Below are 16,491 nucleotides of genomic sequence, written 5' to 3' on the forward strand. Positions count from 1 at the left end.
TGGTGTCTCAACTTATATTTAAGTCTTTTATCCATCTCGAGTTTATTTTTGTATATGGTGTAAGTTGGTGGTCGAGTTTCTAATTTTTGCATGTAACTATTGAGATGTCCCAACACCATTTGTTGAAGAGGCAATTTTTACTTCATTTTGTGCTTCTGTCCTCTTTGTCAAATATTAATTGACCATAGGGACTTGGATTTATCTCTGGATTTATCTCTTGGATTTATCTCAGAATATAGGGCTATATTCTGTTAGATTCTGGTTATATTGAGTTATACTCTGTTCCATTGATCCATGGATCTGTTCTTATGTCAGTACCAGTTTTGATGACAGTGGTCTTGTAATATAGTTTGATATTGGGTATTGTGATCTCTCCATCTTTGTTCCTCTTTCTCAAAATTGCTGTAGCTATTCAGGATTATTTATGGTTCTATATTATTTTGAAATATTTGTCCTATATCTGTGGAAAGTGATAAATTATTCATGGTATTTTTTCACTTTTTGCAAAGCTTTACCTTCTATTTACTAAAAAATCATTTTTCTTGGTCAGTCTATATACCAGAATAGGAGGAAGATCAGTTAATAGTCAGTATTCAGTATTCAGTCTTTGATATTGAAGCCCAGGAAATCAAGATATTCTAAGGCAAATGACTAAGTTTTTATTTTGTAAATTTGCAACTTTCAGTGAAGGAAACAGGTAAATTAAATAGAATCTAGGAGGTGTCCACTTATAAGAGTGAATAGTTAGGTGACCCATTCAGCTGGAAGTGGTAACAAAGTGAGAGGATCAGAGACTGGACATTATTACTAGGACAGAATAATGCTGTACTAATTACGGTATTTTAAAATTTCTATCAATTGTAATAATTAAGTGCTAATTAGTATTTAGCTAATTAGATGAGGTCTAACTTTGTGCATGCTTACATTTACCAGGTCAGGGAGTGGAAATTGGACCAAAGTGGCAGGTTAAAATCTAAACAGAACTTTTCAAGTACTTTAGCAATTTCAGTTCCTTTCAAACTTGTTTTCAAACGCTAAGGTCTGTCTTGGCTGGTGTGGCTTAGCTGTTTGTAGCATTGTTTGGAGTGCTGAAAGGTTGCAGGTTCAATTCTGTCAGAGCACATACATAAGTGCGGGTTTGATCCCTGGTTGGGGAGCATATGGAAGGTGGCCAATCAATATTCTTCACATTGATATTTCTCTCTCTCACTTTCTTTCTCTCTAAAAGCGATGAAAAAAATTTCCTTGAGTGAGGATTTTTTTAAAAAGCTAATGTTGGTATTAACATCTCAGCAAGATTATAGAGTCTTTTTTTCCTTATTTTCTTTATTTAGGTATAAGTGACAAAATTATATTTAAAGTGTATAATGTGATGATTTGATATATTTATGCATTATTAATAATTATACAGTGTGACAGGATTCCTCCCATCTAGTTAACACATCCATTACCTCACCTATTAACCTTTATTTTTGATGGGAACTTTTAAGTCTCAATTGTGGAATACAGTTATCAATTCTAATCACCATGGTAAACATTAGATCCTCAAGCATTTATTCATCTCTTAGGTGAAAGTTTGTACCTACTTACCAACTTTTCCCTAATTTCCCCGTCTACTCTTCCCCCCCAAATCACCGTTCTACTCTGTTTCTAGGAGTTTGACTTTATTTACTTATTTTTTAGATTCCACATGTAAGTATTTATCTTTCTCTGACTGGCTTATTTCACTTACATAATGCCCTCCAGGTCCATTATGGTTAGACTTGACTGCTTCCATTTGGTATGTGTGAGGGGGGGATGATGCCACCTCTGATTAGCATGTACCCCACAGGGATGCACTTTGAGACGGACTAGTAAGAGTTACGTGTTCTCTTTCCCTGTGCTTTTCTCCCTTTAGATTTCTTTTTCGGGAATGTGTACTTTTGCAGTCATGGTAACAACAGGTTTGAAAAATAGTCTGCTTTTTTTTTTTACCAGTGGTATTTCGGTATTTCTCTTTATATTTTCTGTACCTTCTCATCTTTACCCTTATTTCTATCTTGTGAAACAAATCAATTAAAAAGAAAAAGATAAGCAACTAAAGGTGCAGCTGATAGATAGGTTAAGGACTGCTGACTCAGCTCTCAGGCAGTGTCACTAGTGTTTTCACCGACCTGCAGAGTGACAGCCATCTGGAACAGTGCCTATTTTACTCACATGATTTGTTTTGAAAATAAGTAAATTATTTAAAGCAGTTTATCTGGCTCCTTTCTTTTTCTTCTTCTTTCTTTTTTTTTAGGTTTATAGTTCTTTTAATTTTAACTGTTTTTTGATCTGGTTCCTTCTCTTTGTCTTTTTAATAAAAACAGTTTATGACAGATACTTAAAAAAAGAAAAAAACCCCACCACCACACAACTCAATTTGAAGTGAGGCTTTGGGAATGAAATATTGACAGAGAAGCCAGGAGTAGATTAGTATAATTGTACAATACAGTGTTAATGAGTGCTCCTAAAACATACCATCTGTAGATAGATGCAGTCTACCTAGCCTTCTGGTGGCAAAGTAGAAACTGGCTGAAGTCCATGAACAAAAAGCTTCAATAGTTGAAGTAGAGAGGTTTTGAAAGATTGCTGTTACCGGTGGCAGTTTTTTACATGAAGAAATTAAAAAGACAAAGAAAGTGTGCTGATTTTGAGAAAACTCAAGGTTTATCATCTTTATTAAGCCCAATTCCACCTTTTCTATTCATATAATGTCTTTTCTATCAAGACTAGTGAAGATTTTATAACTATTCTATTGTGAACTTAAAATCAGTTCTATAAACATCACTTCTGGCAAAGTAAAGTAACTCACATATTCTTTTGGTGAAACGAAATCAATTTGGGGGGCAGTTTTATAACTTTATTCAACTATCAGCAGTTAGTTATCTTCCACATTAACTGCTCGTAGATTTTTGAAAGTGGTGACAGGCACAGAGGTGACCAAAGTATAGTACTTGTTTGGTGAATGTTCACCCTCATTACCTTTTTCTGGACAACTGCACCCAGACACAGTGTGGAACACTCTTTGTTCCTTTGGCCCAGACAGCTTTCTTAAGCCTGGCGTCAATGTGTACACTTGAACTTCCCCTCTCCTTCATGGGAAATTTCCCAATCTCCTTGAGTGCCTGAGGGACAGCCTTCTTGAAACACACTCTGTGGGTGCACCTGTGAATGTGGATGGTGTATTCTCTGGTCACTACCTTGTTGGTGGCAGAACAGCCCTTCTTCTCGCCATCCTTCTTAGTGGGAGCCATTATGCTGGGCCCAAGATGGAATGAAACCAAAATCGGTTTTTTAAAATCTTTTTAATTTTCTGTGTGGGATTTAGGGCAGAGTACATCTCCTTTCCAGTTAATGAGGCAGAATTACTGTCTGTCAGTCAAAAGGATAGGGTTTCAGGAAATTACATATTTGATGGTCCCCTCGTACATAATGCTGCACATTGTAAAACCAGTTTTGTCTGCTGCTCCATGCAGAACTTTCCACTTACTACAGTTATGACATGACATATACCTTCATGCAATTTAGAAGTTTCATACTGGCTTTTAAAAAATTTCGGAGCATGACTTCCTATTTACTTCAACTTTACTAACAGGGTAAAATGAGAAATGTCTATTTTTTTTCCAGTCAGTGGTACTTTTTCTGTCCCAACTGCACTAAGGAATGATCTTCCTTCCTTCCTTCCTTCCCATATCTTATTTCTTTTTGGTTTGTACAGCTATATTCTATTCGATGTACAAAATACTTACTGTAAATATTTTGGGTTATAGAATCAGCCTATAGTAGCATTTTTTGTTGTTATTTAAAAACTCCACAAGAAAAACCTGTTTTCATATAGGAATACTTGAGTTTTGAGGACCGTTGCATTTTATCAGAAATTTGAAGGGAAAAATATTTTTATCAATGTAGTGTTCTAAAGTGCCAAGGTACCCCTTAAATAAGAATTTTTTTTAATTTTACAGTATTTTATTGTAAGAAATGAAAATTTAATCATCTAGAGACTGATTTTTTCTAGTTTCTGACATTAGACCAAATTGCAAAGCAAGTCATCAAAATGTAATTTATATGTAATGAGGCACAATTAGTAATTCACAGTCACTTCTACATGAATGTAGTCCAGTTATTTGCCAGGTTTGTCAACTTCTTTAAAAAAATTAAGCCAGCCTTTTTACCAGTTTATCAAATAATAGTAGTTGGTGAAATTATCTGTAAGCTCTTGAAGGTTACAGACCACATATGTTACCTTTACCAAAATTCTAATATATTATGACTTTCTTATCAAATAAAAAGTTAGCCCTGTCTGACTGTCATATAGTGTGCCTTCTGTTTCTGACTGTCATGTGCTTCATGTTTTTACAGTGCTAATTCTTTAAGTACTCCTTTTGTTTACATGGTAATATCTGATCAGCAGTGAGATAAATCTTAGAAATCATCACTTAATTTTATTTTCTTGCTGAAAGCTGGAAGTGATTCCCTCTTGCCTATCAGATAAAATCTCTTACATAGGGAGACATTCAGAATGACCTTTGAACCTGGCTACAAAGTACTCTTGTAATTCTAGTTCTTCCAAACTAGAGTTTCTTACTCTCCCTGGTATACCATGTGTTTTTGTTCCTTCAGCTGTTTTTCATACAGTGCTCCTTTGCCCTGTGAAAATTCTGCCAGTTTTCAACAGTTCAAATGTTTTTTCTCTCTGAAATGGTTTTAGTAATCCCCAAATAATCTTGCTTTCCTCTGAAGATACTGAATTTTTACAGTATCTTATTACGATTTTGATTCAGTTTTCTTTTATAGTTCCAATACATTTTTTATTTCTTCTGTAATTGAATTATAACTTTCTTATGAGCAAGGATTAAAAATTATAAGATTTATGTTTTATAGTTTCCAATGTACTTTTTTGATCATCTCATTTAGTGCTACAACATCCCTTTGAGATAAAAGTTTTTATTTTCCACATTTTACAAATAAGCAGAGTGAAACTCAGAAAGTTAAAATATTTGCTTGAGATCACATAGCTATTTAATGACAGATTTAGGACTTAGACCTTTAAAGCTCATGCATTTTCTTTTTTTTCATCAGATCAGGCTAATTCTTATACTAGTAATAATAGCAAGAACCATGATAACGTATAATAGGTAACTTACGTGAAGTGCTTTACATGCAGAGTACAGAGCATTTAAAAATGTTCCATTATGAAACAATTTTAAGTATATTCTACAAAATTAGAGTATGTCATAAACTCCCTTGTACCCATCACTTAGCTTTAACAATTATCAACATTTTGTCCATCTTATTTTATCTATCCCCTCAGCACTTTTAAAATATATCTTTTACATAATGCATTTTTATTTTAAATATCTCAGAGTATGTAACTAATATAACCATAATTATATTATTATACCTAACAATCAACATCCAATTATTATTATAATAATAATTCTATTATTATACCTAACAATAACATCCAATCAAAATTTGATGATTCCATTTAATTGATGTGCCTCCCAGGTCCCTTTGTTTTCTTTTGTTGTTGTTGTTTGTTAAATTATGGTCTTGCTTAATTACAGTTGCCTGGATTTACCCCAACCACTCTCCCCCCACCCCAGCCAAACCCACCTCCCTCCCTTGCTTCCAACCCCCTTGGTTTTGTCCATGTGTCCTTTATAGTTGTTCCTGGAAACTCTTCCCCCCATTATTCCTCACACCTCCCCTCTAGTTACTGTCAGATTATTCTTAATTTCAAAGTCTCTGGTTATATTTTGTTTGCTTTTTTCTTTTGTTGATTAGGTTCCAGTTAAAGGTGAGATCAGATGGTATTTGTCCCTCACCACCTGGCTTATTCCACTTAGCATAATGCTCTCCAGGGTCATCCATGCCCCTACCAAAGGGTAGGGGCTCGTTCATTCTCTCTGCTGTATAGTATTCCATTATGTAAATGTACCATAGTTTTTAAGTCCACTGGTTTCCTGATGAGCACTTAGTGGCCATGTGCACTTAGGTTGCTTCCAGCACTTGGCTATTATAAATTGTGCTGCTATGAATATTGGGGTGCATAGGTTCTTTTGGATTTGTGTTTCTGGGCTCTTAAGATATAATCCCAGCAGTAAAATTGCTGGGTCAAAAGGCAGTTCCATTTTTAGTTTTCTGAGGAAATTCCATAGTGTTTTCCACAGTGGCTGCAGCAGTCTGCATTCCCACCAACTGTGCACTAGGGTTCCCTTTTCTCCACATCCTTTGCAATACTTATTTGTTGATTTGTTCATGATGGCCATTCTGACCTGTGTGAAGTGGTATCTCATTATGGTTTTAATTTGCATCTGATGGTTAATGATGCTGAGCACCTTTTCATATGTCTCTGGGCTCTCTGTATGGTCTCCTTGGAAAAGTGTCTGTTCAAGTCTTTTGCCCATTTTGTAAATATATTTTGTTGATTATGCCATAACAGTTGTTCCATTCCTCCCCTTCATTCCCCTCCACCCTGCATACTCCCTCCCACCCACATTCCCCCCCTTTAGTTCATGTCCATGTGTCCTAAGTTCTTTAGCTTCTACATTTCCCACACTACTCTTGCCCTCCCCCTGTTTATTTTCTCCCCACTATCTATGCTACTTACTCTCTGTACCTTCCTCCCCTCCACTCCCTTGTTGCTAACCCTCCATGTGATCTCCATTTCTGTGACTCCTCTCCTGATCTAGCTGTCCGCATAGTTTGCTTTTGTTTTAGGCTTGGTTGTTGATAGTTGTGAGTTTTTTGTCATTTGACTATTCATAGTTTTGATCTTCTTTTTCTTAGATAAGTCCCTTTAACATTTCGTGTAATAAGGGCTTCATGATAATGAACACCTCGAACTTGACCTTATCTGAGAAGCACTTTATATACCCTTCCATTCTAAACAAAAGCTTTACTGGATAGAGAAATCTTGGATGTAGGTCCTTGCATTTCAAAACTTGGAATACTTCTTTTCAGCCCCTTCTTGCCTGTAAGGTTTCTTTTGGGAAATCAGCTGACAGACTGATGTGCCTCCCAGGTCCCTTTGTTTTCTTTTGTTGTTGTTGTTACCTCCTTTGTAGGTAACTGTCCCCTTATCTCTTGCTGCTTCTAGAATTCTCTCCTTCATTTTAATCTTGGCTAATGTAATTATGATGTGCCTTGGTGTGCTTTTCCTTGGGTCCACTTTCTTTGGGACTCTCTGAGCTTCCTGTACTTCCTGGAAATCTATTTTCTTAGCCAGATTGGGGAAGTTCTCCTTTATTATTTGTTCAAATAAGTTTTCCACTTGTGGCTGTTTCTTTTCCCCTTTGGTATCCCTATAATTCGGATGTTGGAACATTTAAAGATGTCCTGGAGGTTCCTAAGCCTCTTCTCATTTTTTTGAATTCTTGTTTCTTCATTCTTTTCTGTTTGGTTGTTACTTTCTTCCTTCTGGCCCACTCCCTTGATCTGAGTTCCAGTTCCCTTTTCATCACTATTGGTTCCCTGTGCATTTTTTTCATTTCACTTAGTATATATAGCCTTCATTTGTTCCTCTAATTTGTGACCAAAATCAACCAGTTCTGTGAGCATCCTGATCATCAGTGTTTTGAACTGTGCATCTGATAGCTCAGCTATCTCTTGGTCGCTTAGAGGTATTGGCTCTGGGGCTTTGATTTGTTCTTGCCTTTGAGCCATAAAATTTTGGTCTGGTTGCGCCTGTTGTGTATGAGGGGCAGAGCCATAGGTGTTCACCATGGCAGGGCAACCCGCATCGCTGGGTGTGGGGGCGGAGTCAAGGAGGGAACAGTGGTGCTTGCTATGCTCTCTCTCAGATTTCAGTCCTCTCTGCCACTTCCCACAAGCAACCTGGACCCTTCTGGTTTTGGTTCCCTGGTGGGTGGGCTTGTGTACGTTCTAGGACCCTGTGGGTCTCTCCAATGAACTCTCCTGTGAGGTGGGAATTTCTCCTGGGAACTCAACCTCCACAAGTTTTTTCAATTGGTGCTTTTAGGCTTTATTTCCTTGCGCTGGGGCCCTGGGTTTTGTGGTCTGTCCCACTGCCCGTTTTTTGCCTGGTTTATCTGCCCATGAATGTGTGTTCGAGGTCAGCCAACCACCTTGCGTGCCTCACTGGGTCTGCTTGTTGCCTCCCCGAGCCCAGGTCCACCGTGACCCCTCTCCGTTGGCTGCTGACTTCGCCCGTCTTACCAGTCTGGATGAATGGTTGTCAGACTTCCATATAGTTCAGTTTTCTGTCTCTTCTAGTTGTGTTTTTGTTTCTGTATCTTTGTTGTCCTGAAATTTGGTTGTGTGAGGAGGCACAGTGTTTCCACCTACACCTCCATCTTGTCAGGAACTGCCCATTTTTCAATTGGGTTGTTTGTCTCCTTGGAGTGGAGTCATGTGAGTTCTTTATATATTTTGGCGATCAAACCCTTGTCCAGATTATCATTGGTAAATATGTTTTCCCATATAGTTGGTTGTCTTTTCATTTTAATGCTGTTTTCTTTAGCCATACAGTAGCTTTTTAATTTGTGAGGTCCCATTTGTTTATTCTTTCCTTTATGTCCCTTGCTTTAGGGGACATATCAGTGAAGATATTGCTGTGTGGAATGTCTGAGATATTTCTGCCTATGTTTTTCTCAAGGACTTTTATGGTGTCATGACTTATATTTAAGTCTTTCATCTACCTGGAATTTATTTTTGTGTGTAGTGTAAGTTTATGACCAAGTCCCTTTGAAAGATAAAGGATATGCTCTCCTGTTCTCTTTACCCACAGAGGTATTGGCCAATTTTCATGAATATGAACATTTTATTCAGAATTACACCAGTATTGATAAACTTCAAATGAGGAAATATTTTCTAAGTAAATTTCATTAAACCACTTTAAATTCTTGATTAATTTATGCAATATTAATTTTTTCAGGCTAGAAATAACTGCTTTATTTTCTAATTTTCATAGCCTTTGATTTTGAAATCTTTTATATACTGTGAAAATCAATAAACATACATTTTGTGTCAACTAAGCAGGACTCCATGCACATTGTTACTATATAATTCTGTATAATATTACTATATAATTCCATGTAATTCTTTGTATCTTATTTTATTTATTAAGAGACTTATTATAACCAGGAACTTAGTTTTTCTCCTGGTACAGCTTAGTAAATGTTTGTTGAATTATTTAATATTGAAGTACTGTGAATTTTTTATTGCCAAAATTGAAGAATATGTGAATTTTGCTAATTAATGATTTGAACTGAGCCCTGGAAGATTGCTCTGGTACAACATCAGACCATGTTGCTGTGCCAGAATAATTGTCTAGTATCAATGGAGGGTCTGAACAGTTTGTTCAGAAATGTTCAGCCTTTGTTCCCATCTGGTAGTGGCAGCAGGTAATTTGGTAACTAAGTGTGCTGTACTTCTAGGGGCTCCAGCAGACTGGGAATCCCAAGGCTATGAAATGCTTGGTTTTATCAAATAAAATGACACTCATCATTATATTGTATTATATATCATATCCTATCACATCATGTCATATTTGTTATATTAGGTTGTGTCCCTTCTCAAACCCCTTGCTTAGTGAAGTTGCCTGAATTACAATCTGGAAATTCTTTGCCATTTCACCAGTGATAGGAACATGAATAGAGGGACAGTCCTGGCAGCAAGGAGTGTGTCTTCTTGCCAAGGCACTTAGCATATAACTAGAATACAATGTGGTGAGTGCTGTCAGGGACAGTGATTTAGGTTCCCAAAGTGGGAACCATTCTGGCCCTCAGATTTGAAGGAGAGAACATAAGGCGAGAGTCAGGCAAAGCTTCAGAGAAGCTGGGACATTGCATCAGAACAGTAAGGGGTGAGTGGAAGATGGCAGATAGATGGGGAAGGATGAGCTATTCTAGCCAGAACAGACAAAGAGGGCAAAGATGTAGAAGTACAAAGGTCCTGGAGACAGTGGCTGATGAGGAACGTGTTTGAGTGGACTTGCAATGGGTTGACATAGCAAGCTTGCAAATGTATGTACTTTGGCGGGAATCCTTCAACTTTTAAGTCCCAGTACTTAATTCCATTCCTAGACTAATTTACTCTTTGCCCACTTTCCATTCCTCTTTAGCCCTTTTCTCTTGTTCTACTCCTGCATCTTCTCCTGCTTAACAGCATGTGAATAGTTTTCCAGGTTATGTATTTTCTTCTTGTCCAGGAATACTAACCCATAAGCCCTTCTCTTCTAAAGGCTTTTACTGCTAATCTCTCTGAAGAAACAGAGTAATGAAGATAGTAAGCCTGAGGACGTTATAAGAGTCCCAGACTTCAAAGTTCTTCAAGTCATGGTCCCTAATCTTTTCTATCACAGGAACTGGAAACATTTACTTCCTGTCCTCAGTGTGATTCCTTTCTGTGGGGGCTTAATATATTCCCTGTTTCTCCTAACCCCGCAGTGTAGGGGCCATCTGACTGCTGCCTCTGTGATGGTCCTTCTTCCCAGTGCATTGTCATGAGCAACACAATTGGACACAGCAGTAATTGATGGCATGCTCACAAGACAGTTTCTAGCTTTTAAGATCTCTCAGTCTACAGGTTCTTTCTCCCTTTTAATTTTTCTCTCACTAAATATTATCTTCAGTAAGAGTCAATAATGATGTAAAAGCTATTTCATGCTAACTTTTACTAAGGGATACAAATTGTATATACAGGATAATGACTAGTAAGTATAGATAAATATTCACAGCAACAAAATAAAAGTGGTAGTAGATTTATGTTAGCAGTTGCACATTGGGAAGTGCTTTTCCCCCTAAATTTCCCAGAGAGAAAAATGGGCATATACATCTTTTATAATGGAAAGATAAGATACCACTTATGTATTTATTCAGTTAAAGTAATCCTGAGGATTTTCTGTTTTGGGTGAGAACTGAGGTTGGAAAGAGCAGATGCTCTAAACTTTTATTTTGCTCAGGATATTTACAGAAATTCCTTCCTAGGTTTCCTTGAAGAAACTATCAGAGCTTTAAGAATGAAGTCAAAAGTGACCTGATGAGATCCATGTTTTAGAAAAATAACAACAAATTGTGCACTGGCTGCCTGTTGTTGAGTTTGGAGGCAGGAGACCTAACAGAACCCTTTCTAGGAGTCTGAGCAAGATGATGTGCTGCCCTTGAGTAGTGACAGTGAATTGGAGGGAAAAGAACAAGTAGGAGAAGCAGGCACTTCCAAGTAAGCATGTGCAAAATTAAACTGCCTTTTTGAAAACTAGACTTCTCTCCCCCACCTAGCAAATTCATTTCTTCTCCCCTATTTCGCATGTCAGTAAATTGTACCATCTTCTATCCTGCTGCCCAAAGACGGAAACTTTTATTTCTCTATCACCTCATCTCCAGATCCAGCCTCTCACCAGGTATGGGCTGAGTCAAGGATGTATGCATACAGTGGGTCTTAATTGCCTGCTACTATCTTCGTATCTCTGTCTTATTATTAAGTAGTTGGTCATCATTCCAGTCCTTTTAATCTCTCTGGTGTCTATCATCTTGTGGCATATTTAATCAGCCAGAAGGAGAGAGAGATTCTACAGCTGTTACAACCTACATCACACAAGTTAACAGTTGTTTATTTATACCTGTGGCTTATCTTCTGTGCCCCAATGCTAAATATCTTGCCTCCCCTTGAGAATTGTGAGAGACACATTGTCATATGCCATTTGAGAATTTATCTTAGAGGGACTGTCACAGTGTTAGGACAAAGATAATGCTCAATAAATGCCAATTCAGTTTTTGGTGCTTGACAGGGGTGTCAAAATCATTTTCACTGGGGACCACATCAACCTCACGGTTGCCTTCAAAGGGCCAAATGTAATTTTGGGACTGTATAAATGTAACTACTCCTTAACAGTTAATTGAGAGCTTAGTGCCACCAGGTAGAAACAAGGTGCTGGGCTGAATAGAACAAGGTGGAGGGCTGGATTTGTCCCTCAGGCCTTGTGTTTGCCACCTGTGTTGAAGAATGTTACTCTTCACAAGATGTGGAGTAGAAATACCAATAATAATGGCTGCTCCCTTTATTGGGCTTCTGCTCTTGCTACCATGCTTTTCCCTTGTCTGCCTAATTATTTTTATAGAATGGATTCCTAGAAGTGGAGAAAGCGGTAACGCAAGGCCAAGGTTACCTAAACCAATTACAAATTGAAAGGAATATAATCCATAATGTTGTGACTAAAATCATGAGCATCAGAATGAGACAGACCTGGAGTTGAACAGAGGTTCCACTGTGATTAGCTGTGCAACCACGAGCATGTTGCTTAACTGTTTTTGAGTTTTGGTTTCTTGATTTATGAGGTTTGAATAACTATAATATCAATCTCATGGAACTGTTATGATTTAATCAAATAACATGTGGAAGTATTTAACATAGAGCATGGCACATTGTAAAAAAATCAAATGTGTTATTTATTGCTATCACTATAGAACTCAGCTTTTTTTATCCACTTTTTTCTTCCCACACAAATCACTTGTTAAAATATTTACATCCCATCTCTAAGTGACAATTATTTATTTATTTATTTATTATATTTTAAACTAAGTTTATCGGGATGACATTTGTTAATAAGATTGTATAGGTTTCAAGTGTACAATGCTACGATATATCATCTGTATATTGCATTGTGTGCCTACTACCCAAAGTCAAATCTGCTTCCATCACCATACATTAGACCCCTTTTTTCTTAATATTGGCAAATAGCATGGGAGTGAATTCCATTTCTAATAGTCTATCTTCTACAAAAGAACAGCAACTAATCATTAATAGATAGTGAGTAAATGAGAGCATTTGTAGGAAGAACACATATAGTTGAGACTTGGTGTATTGCAGCCTGGCAAGGCCTGGCTGGTCCACTCTACATTTGGGGAGACAGAAGAAAATGTGCAGAGCCATGGGGATACTTGACATGCCTTTATTCACAGGTGGGCGAGCCACACACTCTGCAAGGTGCATGTCTCTCTAGTGAGAATCCCCTACTGGCTTAAGTACTATAGGCAAACAAAGCCACTTCAAGCCAAAAAATTATATAACAGCATAATTCTGTGCATGCAAACCCACTTCATGTTATAGGAACAGTTTATCAGACCCAGTCTCAAGGCTATGAGAACATTGCTTATCAGGCCTTATCAGGCCTATTTTAAAAGGCACCTTTGCTCTGCTCCGCTCTCTCTCAGATATCTTTCCCCTCTGTGGTTTCCCACAAGCAAATTGGGCCCCTCTGGTGCTAGTTCCTGGGTGTGTGGGCCCGTGTACACTCCAGGACCCTGTGGGTCTCTCCAACAAACTCTCTGTGAGCCTGGGAGCCTCTCCCGGTCCCTCGACCCCAAGAAAGTCTTTCTAGTTGGTGCTTTCAGGCTCTAATTCCCGTCGCTGGGGCCCTAGCCTGAGTGGTCTGTCTCACTGTTCGCTCCTTCTCTTGGTTTATCTGCACACGAATGTGTGACCACAGTCAGCCAGCTGCCCGGCACCCTCACTGGGTCCGCCTGTCGGATCCACCAACCAGCTCCACTTCTGTTCCTGGGTCAGTCAGACCAAATGATCTTTCCAGCTCGACTCCGCTCTGCCTCTGACTTCCCCCCCCTTACCAGTCTGGCTGAGTGGTTTGTTGTCGGACTTCCGTACAGTTCAGTTTTCACTGTTTTGGCTGCATCTTTGTTTCTCAAACTTAGCTGTCTTTAAATTTAATTGTGGGACGGGGCACAGTGTTTCCACCTATGCCTCCATCTTGGCCAGAAGCTCCAGGAAGTAGTCTTGGTTAAAAATATTTATCTTGTTTGTTTTACCTCCAGACAACAATTTCATTTTGTTTAATGCTTACTATGTAATTACAGGGTGTGGGAAAAAACAAGATTGTTGACAGATTTCTTCACCTGCTCAATAGACCCCGAGAATATATCCAACTGCACAGGTAAGAGGAAAGACCCCCAGCCTCTTACGATCTGGCTTAATCAGTTATTTTTACCTCAGTACAATTTAAAAGTACTTTTCTAAGCCCTGGCTGGCGTAGCTCAGTGAATTGAGCGCGGGCCTGTGAACCAGATGATCGCGGTTCGATTCCCAGTCAGGGCACATGTCTGGGTTGCAGGCAGATTCCTTGCAGGCTAACTACCAGCAGGGGACGCACAAAAGGCAACCATACATTGATGTTTCTCTCCCTCTCTCCTTCCCTTCTAAAGATAAATAAAGAAAGAAAATCTTTAAAAAAAATACTTTTCTAAAACCCACGTTATAAACCAGTTTCATTTCTGTTCCTCCTGCTTTTATCTCTCTTCTCTTTAAAAGGTAATACAATCATGCAAAATTTATTTTTAAAGTGACTAATGCTTTAGAAGCTTATAGATATTTTGTGGACAGGGAGTGATGAACACTGTATTCTAGGAGCAGATTTCATCAACATAAAGGTTCTTAAATTAGAAGAAAAATATGTAGAGGCTAATGCCACCCTAAAAGGGAGCTAAAATAGTTCACAAGGAGAAACAATACACTATGAACCTCAGTTATGAAACAAGGAACTCAAAAATATGGAAGAAGTAAATTACTAGTTCTTTTTTTTTGCCTTCCTTAAAAACATTTTGTGTATTATCTAAATTTGTGTGGTTGGAATGTTGGATTCAGGGACACTTTTTAATCAAATAGATTTTATAGACATGGGTCGTTTTTAGATTTATCAGTGAGCCTATTTCAAATCTTTTAAAAATAAAATATAAGGAGGTTGGGGAAAGAGGGAAGAAGGGAGAGAGAAACTAAGGAATATGCCAAGTAATAAGGAACTTAAAACTAGATTAAATTGTTAATGGTTTAATACCTGGATATAAAAATTACTGTGTAGTCAAAAGAATATTGGATTTAATTATAAGAATTGTTTTCTGATTTGGGTACTTTTACTAAATAATGATGTGCTTTTGAAAAAAATTGTGGGTAAAAAGAAGGCAAAGTCAGTAGGCCAAAAGAGAAGAGAACCAGAGTAAAGCTGAAGGATTGTCAAAACCTTCCTTTGGGATTTATACCTTCACCTATGAAGGAGTAACTGGTACCAGATTAGCCCTGCCACAGTAAAGGCTCACAAACACTGGGGAAAGAACAACTACCAGGAATAGCTATGAGCTGAACCACCCACATGGTTAGACTTCCACATGGTTAGGAGTCTTCATTAAACAATCCTGGTATTCAGAAGATACCCTATGAAGTCTATGCTTTAGAAGTAGGACCCGTCTATCTCTAGAATAAAAACTACTCTATACCCCACCCTTAAAAACTTTAAAAGTAAGCCTTGAAAAAACAGGATATTTTCTGTTTAACATTATGTAGAAGTTTTTCTTACATAAAATGACTTTTGTTTGAGTTTTTCTCATATAAAGTTAACTGTATAGCTTAAAAAACTTAACATCAAGTGAAGGAAGAATGTAAAATCTGGACATACAACATAATATTGGCAATGTCAAGCATTCATTGGAAAATTGCTAGGTATACAAAGAAGCAAGAAAAATGCTTAATAGAAATAGACCCTAAAATTATAGTTAATGGAATTAGAAGACAAGGACTATAGTATATTGCCATGAATATGTTCAAGCATTTAGACTTTAAACTTCATCAAAATGTTAAGATGCATCTATGAAAAGACCATTACTAACTTATGAGGTCTGTCCAGAAAGTATCCAGCCACGCACAATGAAAAATAGAGACATTTATTGAAGAAGAACAAGTTACAAGAAACATTGTACATAGGAAAATGATGCCTGAGACCCCTTCAAAGGAGGTACTTTTGGACCTCACACAGTTCTCCCAATTGCCATCAGCTGCCCCATTGTATTTTTCTAAATTTCATCAACAGGCTAAAATCTTTTACCTTTCAAAGATGATTTTAGTTTTGGGAAAAGCCAGAAGTCATAGGATGCCAAATCTGGACTATAGAGGAGGTTGAGTCACCTGGGTGATTTGATGTTTTGCAAAAAATCCTCTGCATGAGGCTGCCAATCACCAGTTGCCCCATAGCTGGCCTTCTGAATTATCAGAATAGTTTCCACAGAGGAATGTGCAAGCTTAATGGAAAATCTGATGCATATTCATTTTTCTACTCAGTTATTTTGTATGCAACAACCACACAGTATACATGCTCACTCAATGGTATCTACCACTTTCACTGACTAGTACAGTGAAGTTGTCATAGTTTATGCATGTGCATTCTATCCATTCTCTGGCTACCAGGTTATATCAGTGTTGTGAAAACTATTCTCGTTATATTAATGGTTGGGTTTTTCTGGACAGACTTTATATATTTAATGGTGAAAAACTAAATGCTTTCCTCCTATGTTCCTGGAAAAGACAAGCGTATTCAGAATTATTGTAGAGGTCCTTGCCAGTGCAATAAGGCAAGAAAAGGTAATGAATGCTATATATGCTGAAGTGGAAGAAGTAAAACTGTTTCTTTTTAGAGAAGACATGTTGTACGTATGGAAAATCCTAAGAAAT

The 16,491-nt window shown here is 37.7% G+C and overlaps 1 protein-coding gene and 1 pseudogene across 3 annotated transcripts in view; one reads left to right on the top strand and one right to left on the bottom strand.

The window, feature by feature from the left end:
* VWA8 (von Willebrand factor A domain containing 8) overlaps nt 1-16,491 on the top strand; it is a 406,775-nt gene that overhangs the window by 160,010 nt on the left and 230,274 nt on the right. For all 3 annotated transcript variants that reach the window (XM_037060277.1, XM_037060261.1, XM_037060267.1), the window contains one exon: nt 13,854-13,930. In XM_037060277.1, the coding sequence (XP_036916172.1) occupies nt 13,854-13,930 (77 nt within the window). The remainder of the gene's footprint in view (nt 1-13,853; nt 13,931-16,491) is intronic.
* On the bottom strand, nt 2,461-3,301 carry LOC118996749 (60S ribosomal protein L31-like; annotated as a pseudogene).

Source organism: Sturnira hondurensis, unplaced genomic scaffold, assembly GCF_014824575.4.
Source record: "Sturnira hondurensis isolate 20B ecotype Veracruz unplaced genomic scaffold, ASM1482457v3 Scaffold0001074, whole genome shotgun sequence".
NCBI classification, from domain to species: domain Eukaryota; kingdom Metazoa; phylum Chordata; class Mammalia; order Chiroptera; family Phyllostomidae; genus Sturnira; species Sturnira hondurensis.